Source organism: Rattus norvegicus, chromosome 1 (genome assembly GCF_021556685.1).
Source record: "Rattus norvegicus strain SHRSP/BbbUtx chromosome 1, alternate assembly SHRSP_T2T, whole genome shotgun sequence".
In the NCBI taxonomy this organism is placed as follows: Eukaryota; Metazoa; Chordata; class Mammalia; order Rodentia; family Muridae; genus Rattus; species Rattus norvegicus.
This window is the reverse complement of record NC_141534.1, coordinates 227,870,636-227,884,972: the sequence shown is the minus strand read 5'-3', so window position 1 is coordinate 227,884,972 and position 14,337 is coordinate 227,870,636. Positions and strand designations below refer to the sequence as shown.

General features: G+C 42.4%; 1 protein-coding gene across 4 annotated transcripts in view; it reads left to right on the top strand.

Annotated features, from left to right (window-relative positions):
- Positions 1-14,337, top strand: part of Pcsk5 (proprotein convertase subtilisin/kexin type 5) — a 431,011-nt gene that overhangs the window by 89,838 nt on the left and 326,836 nt on the right. For all 4 annotated transcript variants that reach the window (XM_087575048.1, XM_087575031.1, XM_087575011.1 and 1 more), the window contains exon 3: positions 648-761. Coding sequence is in view for 3 of the 4 variants with exons in the window: in XM_087575031.1 (XP_087431157.1) it covers positions 648-761 (114 nt within the window). In the remaining variant the exon portion in view is untranslated. The remainder of the gene's footprint in view (positions 1-647; positions 762-14,337) is intronic.

Sequence of the window (14,337 nt, the reverse complement as noted above, 5' to 3'; positions counted from 1 at the left end):
AGTTTCAGGCTGGCCAGAGCTGCACAGTGACATGTTGCCTCAAAAAGACAAATGAACAAACAAACAAACCCCCCCTTAAAAAAAACTGATGTCAAAATACTTAAGAATATGTTCACAGTAGAGGGAAGAGGCACGTGGGTCAAGACCAGTCTGTTTTGTTTATGACAATTTACTTCAACACCACTGCAGCATTCTGGTATGCTTAGCTGTACTACTACAAGAGCTGAATGAAATGATATATCAGGTATGAACCCACAAAGCCTGAAATATTTAGTATTGAACCTCCATGTATAAAGCTTGCCAACTTTTACTACGAACAGAAATATACCCTAAAAATTATCATGGTCACTTTAGAATAAATTATGAGTGACCTGGTTTTATTAAAAAAAAGAAAAGAAAAAGAAAGAAAAACTGGCTTGGTGTTGAGATAAATTATTGGTCTATAAAAGACTAAAATGTCTGCTTGTATTGAAATAAAAGAGAACTGGCTTTCCAGAGAGTCACATGGACTTGGAGATTGTAATTGTCACGATAAAGTTTGACTCACTCAGCATTGACAGGAAACTGGAAATGCTGTAGCCTGCCATTTCTGTTATGTGAACTGTGACGGGGGCCAAGCACTCACCAGATGTCTCTCTTCTTGGCAGGTGGAGTGGATCCAACAGCAAGTGGTGAAAAAACGAACCAAGAGAGATTATGACCTCAGTCGTGCCCAGTCGACTTACTTCAATGATCCTAAGTGGCCAAGTATGTGGTACATGGTAAGTTCACAGGGGAAGGCTGGCTATGGTCATGTTGTCCAGTTCTGTGGTGTATGAAGACCTATTTGCAATCGTGTTCACTTCTGCTGAACTCTGTGCCTTGAGTTCATGATGACACTAGGACTTGCACATCACTGAAACTACTCTGCTGGCAAGTGTCACTTGACTTGTCACCTAACCTGCATCAGGAAGTGTTTGACCCATTCAAGGAAGCCAGTTTAAGGGTCAGTAAAGGAAACTCGCTGAACTCATTGGGTTAAGCAAGGTGCTAGTACACTTGACCTTGCCTCCCTGGGACATATACCTCTCTAGTCTTAGAGTTTCTGCTACATGATTGCTGAAACATGGCTTCTAAGACATTACTCATTCTCTATCATGAATCCATATGTCACCAGATTGCTCTGTAAGCTGTAAAAAGCCCTCTTTTTTTCTTGTTGCTGTTTCTCTTTCTTGAAAATTTTTATTGCTGAGTGTTGCCAGGGTGTTTTCCACTGCACTACGTTTTACAATCTCTGTCTCGTCTCCACATGTCTCCAACTGATGAAAAGACACACAGCCACAGAATTTTTGCATGCTTTTCATATATTTTCCTGGATCCTGGCCTCTTATTCCTGCTGGCTGTCGAGCTCTTTGCTCTTCTGCCCTCTGGGTCAGTACTCTGTACCACAGATGTTATACCCAGGACTGACTTCTCTAGAAGCTCGCCCCATTTTCTTTTCTGGCATCAAGTTTTTGGGCTCCCATGTCTTGGACCCTTCTCTCCTGTTACTCATGTCAGCCATTCCTCTATTGCTGTCCTAAAACATCATGATGAAAAGTATCCTATGGGAGAAAGTGTATTTCAGGTTACAGTTCTATGGGGAAAGCCTATAATGACAGAGGGGCTTGGCATCAAGCATTGCAACAGGTGCAAAAAGCACAGAGATCATGTATCAGTCTCAAATGGGAAGCAGAGGCTGAATTGGAAGCAGAATGAGACTAAGCTTTCAGAGGTCATTCCCAGTGGCACACACGTTCCAGCAAGGCTGCACTTCCTAAAGGTTCCATAACCTCCCCTTAAACAGCACCCACAACTGGGACCTAGTGTTCAAATACGCGAGCCTCTGGGGACTATCCATCATTCAAATCACCACAATGGTGGCTCCCTTTGCCAGCCATTTTGCATTCTGGTCATTAATGTTGTTGATAAATTTGTTCTGTTGCATTGAGGTTCGCTAAGGAAAGGCTCTACACTCGAATCTGCGTTTGTGTCCCTGTAAAAACGCATGCAGTGGAAGTGCCGGAGACTTGTGCTTATTTGGAGGTGGAGAAGGAATGTGGCTGGTATGGCTCACAACTCTCATTTCCCTGGACTGATCTAGAGACGGAAGGCTGTAGAAACATTTAGAATCCCAGCAAAATCTTACATGAGAGCTCTGTTATGTTTAAAGAGAAAGAAAGAAGCCCTGATGTGAACTTCAAAGGGATTGGGAACCAAGTAGTGGTTTTACTAGGGTCATCTGAGGGGACAGAGACACATGGCAACGTGCTAGCTCTGAGACAGAGAAGGAATGAACAACAAAAGGGGGACATCAGAATTAGTGTCAGCGGGAGCTAAGGGGCTATGTCTGACCAGGCAACACTGGAGTGAATTTACAAACTTTACAAACAATATGGAAAACGAAAGTGCCTCCATAGGACAGTGTTTATAAAGTCTGGTGAGGGACCATCCTTGCCTTGTGTCACAGTTCTCCTGGGGAAGACTCACTGCCGCCTTTGCATGCTGCTGGGTAAGAGTAGGCCACCACGCTTCCCTCTTCCTTTCACTGTATGAGTGAGACAGAATGGGCACCGGAAGGGACAAGAGCTACCACTTCACCGTCAGAGACCTCCTGCCTTTTTTGTTGTCGTTGATACTTTTGGTTTTATTTTACATTACTAACGTTGTCTCTCTATCTCTGTCTCCCTCTTCCTTCTGACTGTGTGTATGTGTGTGTGTGTGTGTGTGTGTGTGTGTGTGTGTGCGCGCGCGTGTGCGTGTGTGTACACTCAACCATGTGGATGTCAAAGACGACTCATGGGAGTCAGATTGTTTTCTTTTGTCATGTGGGTCTGGAGATGCAACTTGGGTTGGGCTGTCCGGCTTCACAACAAGTACCTTTACATTATAAGACATCTTCACTGGCCAGTGGCCTCTCTTTTGACCAAGGCCTACTTCCTGATTGAAGGCTGCCATTCCTTTTCCCCCCAAAGCACCCTGTTTTCCACTGGATTTTTCTCAGTCTCACATGAGAAAGGTTGAGAGGTTTGCAGGGGTGCTTTAAAGTGCACACACTTGGTGATGATTGCACTAGGTCACACTTGCTTAATGCTTGCTGTGTTCTAAGCAATGGACCAAGCGCTTTATGAGCATTTTTCTGATTTTGTATAAACATCTGTAATAACATGATCCACACTGAATCTGAGGCTCAGATCGAAGCTCACTCAGCCTGGTAGAGCTGAGATGCCACACTGGCAAGCTGATGCATAGCCTATCAATGAGCAGAGAATCCTACCCCGCCTATGTGCTAAATCCTGAGAGAGATGCTAATCCTGCCCCTCATGAACTTCTAATATCTTCAGAGAGTAATGGCAGAAAAAAAAAAAAAAACAAGACGGAGCCTCAAGCATCATTCAAGATAAACATAGTGCTAAATACTTCATAGATTCTTATTAAGATACTGTTGTTCTCATAAAGAAAAGAACAGGAGGCAGATTGCAGACCTAAGATTATCTTTCAGGCATATTGTGACCGAATGAGAGGCAGGAACTTTAAATCTGTAAAACTACTCAACCACCTATGGCTTCCCTCAGTATGCTTATGTTTGAGTCCCATAAACTCTCCTTGACTTCACTGACACTGCCTCACTCACCCATGTGAATCATTTATTGCTTCATGCCAGGACCCCTAGTACTGTCTTCACAGCAACTATTATCTCATTGGTTCTGCTGGTTAAAAATCTAAACAGAACTGAATAGAAGTGGCCATGTTGTCTTCTACAATGTCTGGGCTTTCAGATGAACGCCCAAAAGATTCTGCAGCAGAGGACAATTCTCCACAAGAGAAGACAATTCTGCTCTTAAAGTGTTTACTCAGGTTCCTGGTGGCAATTGATTCCTCTCCAGAATAACCTCACCAAAAACCTGATTGGGTGTCACTTGGTACTGTTTTAGCTTCCCCCAGGCAAGAAATCAAGTGGTTATGATTTTACATCTAACCCTGAAAACCTTAGAGAGTTTTCTCTTTCATTTCTCGGTGTTAAATTTCATTTCATTAGTGAGAAGAGTCAGCCCCAGCTCTGCGCTGTAGAGTACTGCCTCTCGGGTGTGCACAGTAGAAGAGGCAAGGCATGCTGCTGTACCTACAGAGATGACTGCCAAGGTTCAGTTAAAGCTTGTGCAAGAAGCATTGAGCAATGCCTGGTACCCGTGTTACATCAAAACTAGTGTGCTTTGGCTTCTCGATCACAAAATTAACCTAACTCAGCATAGATAATGTATTCATACATATGTGTCATCATACGTTGTTGTTTCCCTGCCAGAATCACTTTATTTGTTGCTTTAGTAAGTCTTTAAGAAAGTGAGAGACTGAAGGAGTGAATGGCCATTCAGAGCCTGCCCCACATGTGGCCCATACATATACAGCCACCAAACTAGATAAGATGGATGAAGCTAAGAAGTGCAAGCTGACAGGAACCGGATGTAGATCTCTCCTGAGAGACACAGCCAGAATATGTCAAATACAGAGGCGAATGCCAGCAGCAAACCACTGAACTGAGAACGGGACCCCCATTGAAGGAATCAGAGAAAGAACTGGAAGAGCTTGAAGGGGCTCAAGATTCCATATGTACAACAATGCCAACCAACCAGAGCTTCCAGGGACTAAGCCACTACCCAAAGACTATACATGGACGGACCCTGGGCTCCAAACTTATAGGTAGAAATGAATAGCCTAGTAGGGATACCAGTGGAAGGGGAAGCCCTTGGTCCTGCCAAAGCTGGGCCTCTGGTGTACAGGATTGTTGGGGGGGTGGTGATGGGGGGTGGATGGGGAGAGGAACACCCATATAGAAAGAGAGGGGGAAGAGTTAGGGGGATGATGGCCTGGAAACTGGGAAAGGAAATAGAATTTGAAATGTAAATAAGGAATACCCAATTTAATAAAAATGGAAGAAAAAAGAAAGAAAGTAAGAATCTATGTCCAGTGTGCAGTCTTCCTGTCACTCCTGATGGCGTATTAGAAGCCTAACTAAAGCACCTGTACATTTCTTTCTTCCATTTTCCAAGCTCCATTCCATGCCATAGTGTCTGCTGGCTACTTGGTGAGTCTCCATTGGCTCCTGCCTCCAGTTCAGTGGCCTGAACCCATTCTTGTCATTTCATATTGGTCACAAAAGAGTAGAGATAAAAGGCAGAATGCTTCTTTTAATTCACTTAAAAGCTTTGCCCAAGTCCTTTCCTGCCTTGGAAATGCTGTACAGAACCATTCTGTCTAGCTTTGTGTCTTAGCCCTCTTGTATCTAGAAGCATGAGTTTGGAGAGTTTGTGGTGGATATAGTGGTTGTAAAATTTCTCCCCTGCCTTAACAGGCCCTGTTCAGGTCCACGTTCAGGAATCAGAAGTGTCAGTACTAGAATTACCACTCTTTGCCTTTTGCATCAACTTCCGCCTTCCTTCTGGCTGGCATGACATACACTGGCTATGTAGATAAATACACACGACCTATCTCTCCTAAGAAGATCAGTAAAGCATCAGAGGACTTGATATGAACATAACAGAGCTTGAGGGCAAGTGGCTCTTCGGAATGCTAGAACTTCCGGGCAGTTGCTTACAGATGTGCAGCCACTGACCCTCAGGCAGGGGCTATAGTTTTGTTTGCAGCTCTGATTCTTTGAAAGTCCTGGCCCCACCACCAGGCAGCAATGCTCTCTGTTTCGGGATAGAGTGGACCTCAGGCAGTGAGGTGGTTCTAATGCGCATGTGTGGCAAATGCTGAATAAATACAAATTGTATAAATGAATGAGCAAACGCTATCACACGGTAGCAGAGAAAATAATTGCCTGCATTTAATGAATTCCCCATGTTACACCAAGTCTCTTGCTAACTCTCTCATGTAGTAGATTATCGCCAGTGTTCCAGCGACTTAGGCATTATTATCATTGGCACTTTATGGATGAGGATATTAAAACATGTAAGTGTTAAGTAACTTGCTGAAGGTCACCTCCAGAGCAGGGGTGGAATCCGTCTCTGCACCTGCAGCACTAGGGTTCCAGTTTCTCTCTGCATCTGTGGTTCATAAACCGTCAGACGGCGGAATGACCTGGAGGGTTTGAGCCTGATTACTGCCAATCTTCTCCTCCTACTACTCAGCATACAGTGGGACTGTGCATTCCTTATAAGTTCCCTATTGCGATGCTGTTGTCCAGGAGTCTCTGTGGAAAAACCGTCTGTGCAGCCTTACCTTGAACACGAGGCTGTAAGAGCATAGCTTGCTGAGTCTCCCAGTTATCAGGTGGAAGGCGAGGGCTTTGAAACTCCTTTGGGCATTTTAAAGCACACCTGATCAGCTTCCGTTTGCTTTTTCTGACAGCATTTTCAAATCGAGGAGAGCTAAGCAAGGGGTATTTTTCAATCGGTTAAATTTCAGGTTAAGGGAAAACATCTTTTCATATTATCCTTGCTTAATTATCCTCTCATGATTCTCCAGAGAGAAAACCTACCAGATAGAAAAGCCACAGAAATTCAGACCCATGTGAACTTATGTGGCTGATGCAGTGAACCATTTTAATAGCACCATGAAGCAAGTTTAGTTTGACCACCAAGACTGTAAGGTTAAGAAAACTCTTCAACAAACATCTGGGAACATCAATTACATAGATCAGAGAACTCAACAGCGTATTTGTTTTCACACACATTTCAAGCTTACAGAACTTGGCTGAAGTTCCCCATCATGATTAGAATCCCTTCATTCATTCAGGGACATTATTCGTGATGCATTGTGGGATTACCCTTTGGCACGATGTTTCTCTTTATGGGAAGGGTTATCTAGTTGACAGTTTTTGAAATCACCCTCAAACACATATCCCTACTGTAATTCAACAGGTGGGCTCTTGGTGGATATGAAGAAGACAATTTAGAAATGAAACTTGGGTGGAACTGTAGGTTTCCTGTAGTCATTTAAATATTAATAACCAGAGGAAATTGACAAGGCACTAGGTAGCATTTTTGCATAATAATCAAGAGCCAGTAATGTGAATCTCATAGTAAATAACTTTTAAAACATGCTCTTTCTGACCCAAGAAAGGCAAATTTAACTCTAAGAAGTAGAGAGCCAGGGAAGGAAAGGGTCAGTCCACGTATATGACGTTAGAGTTGCATAAGAGAAGACAGTTCCGCATTCTGAGGCAGAAAACCCTGACTGTAGCAAGGATGACACATTGGAAGTTCCAAGAAGCTAAAAGGAAGGATGTGGAGTGTTTCTGCCACAGATAAATGGTAACTGTTTGAAGACATGGTGGAATACCATGTGCTTGCCCATACATCGTTTAAGTTTTGATGTGGTAATTAAAAGTAAAACTTGGGGAAAGTAAGGAAAAAATAACCTGAAGATTTTGCTTTGTGGCTCTGACACTGGTGGTTGGGATCAGCCTCTGAGAACTTCCTGGGGTGAATGTCGGGTGGCATGTTTAGTATCTGTCCTTTGAAACCTGATAGTAACAAATGGATCATGTTTTTAATGTACTGCCTCAGATTTTATGAAAGCTCTCTGGGTGGCTTTTCCAGAATCATATTTGCCGATCAGCAGAGTGAAAATTAGCTGAGTTCTGTCGTGTGGAGGGCATATCTGCCAAAAACAATGAAATAGCTAACATAGTAATTGCGAAAAATGATTTGAAGCCACACAGTTCTTTCTCAGCCAACTGCATAGTGTTCCGTGCTCCAAGAGTTTGAGGCATGGCTGTTTCTGTGGTTGGCACACATTTTCCTACTGGTTTATACTGTCATTTGACTCTAATAAAATCTGGTGGGGTTTGAGGCATTATTACCCCAGCAGCTTGGACGTCATCCTTTTAAGGCACCTCATTTAGTTGTTTTAATTGAAAATGCAACATGGTGGAGATCTGCAACCATGTGGCATGTTCTCAGGCAAGCAAGAATCATTTGTGAAAGGTAGGTTACAGCTCAGCAGGAGTGCTGGTTGAGCCACTGACTTGAGATCTGGTGTCGCTGTACTAGTATATACCACTAAGTCTAGGACCTCTCAAAGCATGCTATCCTCTCTACACCAGCACACCCAGAAGGAAGTAACCTATGTTGATAGTTTCTTAAGTCAGTGCTTATTGAATCTATTCTAGTTCTCCATGTCATGATGTACTGAACACTGAGTCTGGGGAGAATGCATATTACTGAGAGGCCCATGTTTTGATCTCTAGCCAAGAGCTAACCCAGGAGCTTCTGCCTTCTGCCTTCCACATTATCGTAACATTATTACTTAAAACTTAATAGGAGGTCCCCAAGACCACCCACAAGTTCTGTATATTCCTAGGAGGGCTCACATGACTCATAGTGCAGTCACACTCACAGCCATGCTTAATGTCAGTGAAAGAACACCAAGCAAAATCAGCAGATGGAAAAGTCCCATGGGGGCAAAGTCCAGAAGAAACCTGGCTCAAGCTTCCAAGAGATTTCCCTTAGTGAAGTGCCAGGAAAGCACTTTATTCCAGCAGCCCTGAATGTGGTAAAACATGGGACATGGTGTCTTAAATCGTCACATTGCTTGTGGGAGTGGGTGGATCACACAGGGCCCTGTGCTTTCTGTGTTCCAAAGTCCCAGCACTCAGAAGGAAAGCAGGTGTTCAGACACACCCAATAGCCAAAGGCTTTAAGTACTGTGAGCAGTTCTTATCAGGGAACAGTAAGAACACTCTCAATATCCTAGGTCCCAGACGCCAGCCAGTGGCCAATCTTGCAGGATACTATTTAATGAACTCCCGTCTCAGACTCACTGTGTTAAACACTATTCTTCCTTAAACCAAGTGCATGACCACGCCCTCTGGATTCCTCATATACTTGTTCCTTATGAGCTGATAGAAGTGTCCGTGCCATCCTTAACTCATCTATTAAAGGCGCTCCAGATAGTCCAAACCATTCTGCCTTTCAGTCAGTGTCAGTTCTCCTTCCCCACTCCTTCTACTTTAATCTAAACTGCTACTGGCTCCTAATTAAGGGTCCTGCAATAGCTGTGGATCTGCCTCCCAAGCTCTATATTCTCTGTTCTGTGTCACAGTGAAGATTGATCACTAAAGTTCTAAATCAGCCAATGGATGTAAACACCTCCCCATTTATTCCCTTTGCTTTATTTAACATTCTGTGGCAATAAGAACCAAGTGCAGGCTCTTGTCTGTATGGCCTTTCACTGTCCTTTTGCAAGAAGACTTCATCTGAGCTGAGTTCCATCTCTGCAGAGATCCTCTGCTTGGATGCTGCTCCCACACCCATTGCTCCAGTTAATTCCAGCCTTGCTGACTTGCCCGCTTCTTGCAATAGCTGGATTTCTTATTGCTTAGACCAAATCACCATCCCTGTCTCTCTTGGTCTACATTAACACAATGAAAACATTGCAGATCTGTGTGAATAAGTACAGTTCCTCTCAGCAAAATTCCATGAAGTGAGGAGAAGAAAATCATTTTGAAATCCTTATTACCTTAGGCCACACCTCATAAGTGGCCCTATTAGGAAGGAAGGAAGGAAGGAAGGAAGGAAGGAAGGGAGGAAGGAAGGAAGGAAGGCAGGCAGGCAGGCAGACAGGTTGGCTCAACAAAGCATGAACAATTACATTGTTTGTACTGATGTTTTCATCGTACTGCATCTTTAATTTCTAGTAACTTCTCTAAACCTATAGTTTAAAAAAGTGGATATTTTTACAGTTTGTGTTTTTGAGTAAGTTATATCCTTATAATTTTATTTGAAAGCGTGTTTTGCTGTTTGTTTGTTTTTATCTGATTTTTGAATTTAAGGTTTTGTTTCTTAGGTTTGTACTATTTCGTCCTTGGACCTGGAAGAGTTTTTACTGTTCTTCCCTGCCTCTATTCACTGAAGATGCTGTAGCTTAGATCTGTGATCTACAGGGGAATCCACTCTGTTAATATCTTCATGTATCAACACCAACTATTCCAACAAGCACCATTCCTACCTACACACACCATTCCTTCACCTTGTTCTTCCTAGCAGTGAATGGCTTCACCAGAGTCATGTGGTTTCAGAATGTTTTTCTGTCTTCTCTTTCCTATCCATTATCTCTTTTCTCAAGTATACTAGTAATAATGGTCTGCTGTAGCATTTTGAAATTCTTAAAACCTTCTTGAAGAGGTTGAGTCTTCAAGATTCTTGAAGTTTGGATAAAGAATAGATAGGGATCAAACATAAGTAAGACCGAACTATCAAAATAGCAGCTCAACTCTTGCTTATGGAGTCAATGCAATAACACAAAGTAAGAATATTTATTTGTTATCATTACAAGGAAAAGCAAACCTGTGTCTCCAGAAGTGTCTATGTGCTCTAGATGGAAATCCTACTTGACACAGTGCCTGCTGAGTCTCACTTATTTGTGAATCCATCCATCTGTTAACTAATTTTTCCTTTTTCTCTAGACATTTGGCAAATACTTTTCCATAGCATTCAAGGAAGCAATATAAAACAAGATGGTCACAGTGCCCTAGGGAGTAGTTTTGTGGGATATGGGCTTAGAAAATTTTAGTCATTTTGCTTAATGTATGAAAGCTGGTCCATTGAAGGTACACAATGGAACCTTAATTGACATTTGTCAATCACCTGGAGATGATTATGTCCGTATGAATTTCATTGTCCCACATGATGAGTGTGCTGGGAGCAGGTAACGTAAGACTTTTAGGTGACTGTGGATAGCCAATGGAAGTGCTTTCTGAGGGGCCAAAAGTACTGACCCATTGAAGGTGAGGGGGTCACTTCTACCTGCATCCGTTTCTCTGCTAATGTGAATTACCACAGCTTTCTGTGAGCATTTTGAGAGGTCTCATTAATTTTGCACTAGTCATTTGTCTTGTCAGTTTTGCTGTCTAAGAGTGAAAAGTATCCAGGTAGCCCACCCCTGAGACCACTCTGCCATGGTGACAAACAAGTCTGTAAAGAGGGAAATAAAGACATTTTTAATCAAGTTTTTTCAAGACTTTTCTTTAATTAGTAACTTATTTTCTGTTGGAAAGCAGATAGGATTGACCCTTGAGCTTCCTTAATCTGTGTCATGTCTTGAACATGCTGATTAAACTTTTATCAGTCTCTCTGAATTCCTCATTTCTCAATCTGGTTTCACCTATGATTAGGGTCAGGTGCAGTGACCCAGGCCATTTGGGATTTATTGTGACCTGTCCGTGCTAGCAGCTTGTGCCATTAGCTCAATATACATCATATACATCTTTGTGCCAAAGTGAAGGGAGAATTGGTCACCCTGATTTCAACATAGTCATAGAACTAATCTTGGTTATTTCTAAAACAAAGTGCTGTCTAATTCTCCCTGTTGAAAATTCAAACTGTAAAATTCTGTGAGACAGGAATCTCTGTAATGCTGCTTTCCCTTGATTTTGTTGACAGTGAACTTGGCTAGGACATTAATGGAGGAAAGAAATCCAGTGACTTTCACAAAGAACGAAACACCAGCAAGGTTGTTTGGAGGAAGAGAAAGTAATAATTGCCTTCATGTCAGTCTGAATTATCAGTTTGTCCAGTAGAAGAAGTACTTGGTGGGCAACCCCTGCCTGCCCCTGGATTCGACTTTAGGGATGCTAGTCAAAATGGAGGGGCACAAGCTGAGGGAGCTGCCATGCAGCACACAAAGCAGACTGCAATGAGACAAGCAGAATGAAACTTCTAATTCCAGGAACAGGGCTTGATTACTTAATTGCATGGACCAGAATCAAAATTGGGTTTTGAATTCAGAGGTGCCATTTTTGATGGCAGACGATGTGGACAGAATAGAAAGTGCCTTTGCTGATTATTCTCTTCCTGATTAGGAAAAGGGAAGTCTGATGAAGCACCTTTCATCCTCTTTATGCTGAAGCAATGGTCAATTAGTCTGGATGGTGACTATTCAAATATTTGATGCCATATTAATGAAAAATTTTAAATATCACTCAGAAGAAATGTGGCTATTGTTTTACTCATAGACTCTTGGCTTCCTAGTGATATGAATTTCATCCTTATAGAAAAAACTACTAGTATAAAAATTCTCACCCAAGCACATAAAATTAGCATACGGGAAGCCCCGGAAAGGATATTATGTCTAAATTTTAGAATTGTGGTCTTAATGATCTCTCTGCATGACTCTGGAAGTTTAGTTAAATTTATGTCTTGAAAACTTGATTGAGAAATCATTCTTCTCTATCAGTGAGCTAAAAGAACTTCAGCTTGACTCTCAGTGGTAGCAAGGTTAGCCTAAATTTGTTTATAGCTTTTTTTCCGACATGGCATCTTGTTTTATTTGTTTTGCATGACTGGGAATTGAAGTTGGGGCCTTGTACCTGCTAAGCAACCCCCCTAGCACTAAGCCACATATCCAGGCTTCTCTTAGATTTTCAGTTTGTGATGAGCTCCCATAGAGTTGTTCAGGTTGGTTTTGAACTGACAGCGTACCAGGCAGGCTTTGAATTTGCAGTCTCCCATCAGCTTTCATTATAGCTAGGATTATAGACCTAGGTCAGCAGGCCCAGGGAAATGTTTCCAGTGCCCATTCCCAGTTTTCTCCTGAGCCCGTGCTTTGCATCACCAGCCCTTCTGTTTTGCATCCATGCATAGTACACAAGCATAGGCTGCAATGGACACTATACTCTTCCACAGTTGTTACTTCTTTTGAAACGGATCGAACTTTATGATGATAATGAAAAAGTGAACAAGCCTCCGAATTAGAATGATCCTGAATCCGAAACCAAGCTCTCCGTGTGTGCTCAGTCTCCACCTTGTACATTTTCACTAGCTAGAAATATACTTTACTCACATGACCCTTTCTGCAATGAGGTATTCTGTTGAAAAACACTTCCTTGGCCTTTATAGAAACTTAGGCCAGATGGTCTAAATTCTGGGGCGAGGGGACTCACATCTGATTCTTATTGTACATGCTTATACTAGAAACATAACAGAACATTCTGTAGAAAGTAGAAAGCAAAACCCAAAAGACAAATATAATGAATACCAATGGTCCCATTACCAACTTTGATAATAGCAACTCAAGGCCAATCTTTCTTTTATTACCCCTCTACTCCGATTACCTGAAAGCCAATATCATTCTTTGTTTTATTACGAAATGTCCTAGGATGTATTTCTGTAAGATAAGAAACATTGCCTTTTATAATAAAGCTACAGTACCATGTTCACAGAAAATTTCATAATCATCTTTTTACTATTCAAATGTGCAGTTTCTAGATTCCCTTACTCCCCACTCTTCCCTTTAGGTTTGACTCAGGCTCACAGAAGCTCAGTCATTGGTATTACCTTTAAATCTAGGGCATTCTTGAGCTTTTTCTCTGTTTTCTCTCTATAAAAAAATTGAGATGAACAATTTGGGTTATTTAAAGTTTTGTGATATGGTGAGATTTTTGTTGTTGTTTTTGTTGTTTTATTGGCTGTTTTATTTACTTTTCAAATGTTATCCCTTTACCCAGGTTCCCTGCCATAAGCCCCCTATTCCCTTTCCCTCCCCTTTGCCTCTATGAGAGTACTCCCCCCCCTGCCCACCTACTCCTGCCTCACCTCCCTAGCAATCCCCTACCTGGCCTCCACAGGCCCAGGGCTTCTCACATTGATATCCAAGGAGGCCCTCCTCTGCTACATATCCAGCTGGAGCCATGGGAACCTCCTGTGTACACTTTAGCTGGTGGTTTAGCTCCTGGGAGGATTGGGCGGTCTGGTTGATTGATATTTTTGTTCTTTCTGTGAGGTTGCAAACCCCTCAGCTCCTTCAGTCCTCGCTCTAACTTCTCCATTGGGGACCCCATACTCACTCTGACGTTTGGCTGTGAGCATTTGCATCTGTATTAGTCAGGCTGTGACAGAGCCTCTCAGGGGACAGGTATACCAGGCTCCTGTCCCCAAGTGCTTCTTGTCATCAACCGAGGACTGTGCCTATCCACTGGATATGGTCTCTACAGGTTCTACATCCCCTCTTTTGGGTATTTCAGCTAATATCCTCCATGTTGGGACCTGGGAATCTCTTTGGTTCCTGTAGTCTGGAACATTCTAGTAGCTACCCCCAGTTCCACGTCCCCCACTGCTATATACCTCCTTTCAAATTCCTGACCCTCTGTACTTCTCTCCCATCTCTTTGCCATTCTGATTGGTATGAGGTGGAATCTCAGGATTGTTTTGATTTGCATTTCCCTGATGACTAAGGATATTGAACATTTTTTTTAAGTGCTTCTCAGCCATTTGAGATTTCTCTATTGAGAATTCTCTGTTTAGCTCTGTACCCCATTTTTTAAATAGGGTTATTTGGTTTTCTGGAGTCTAACTTCTTGAGTTCTTTGTACATTTT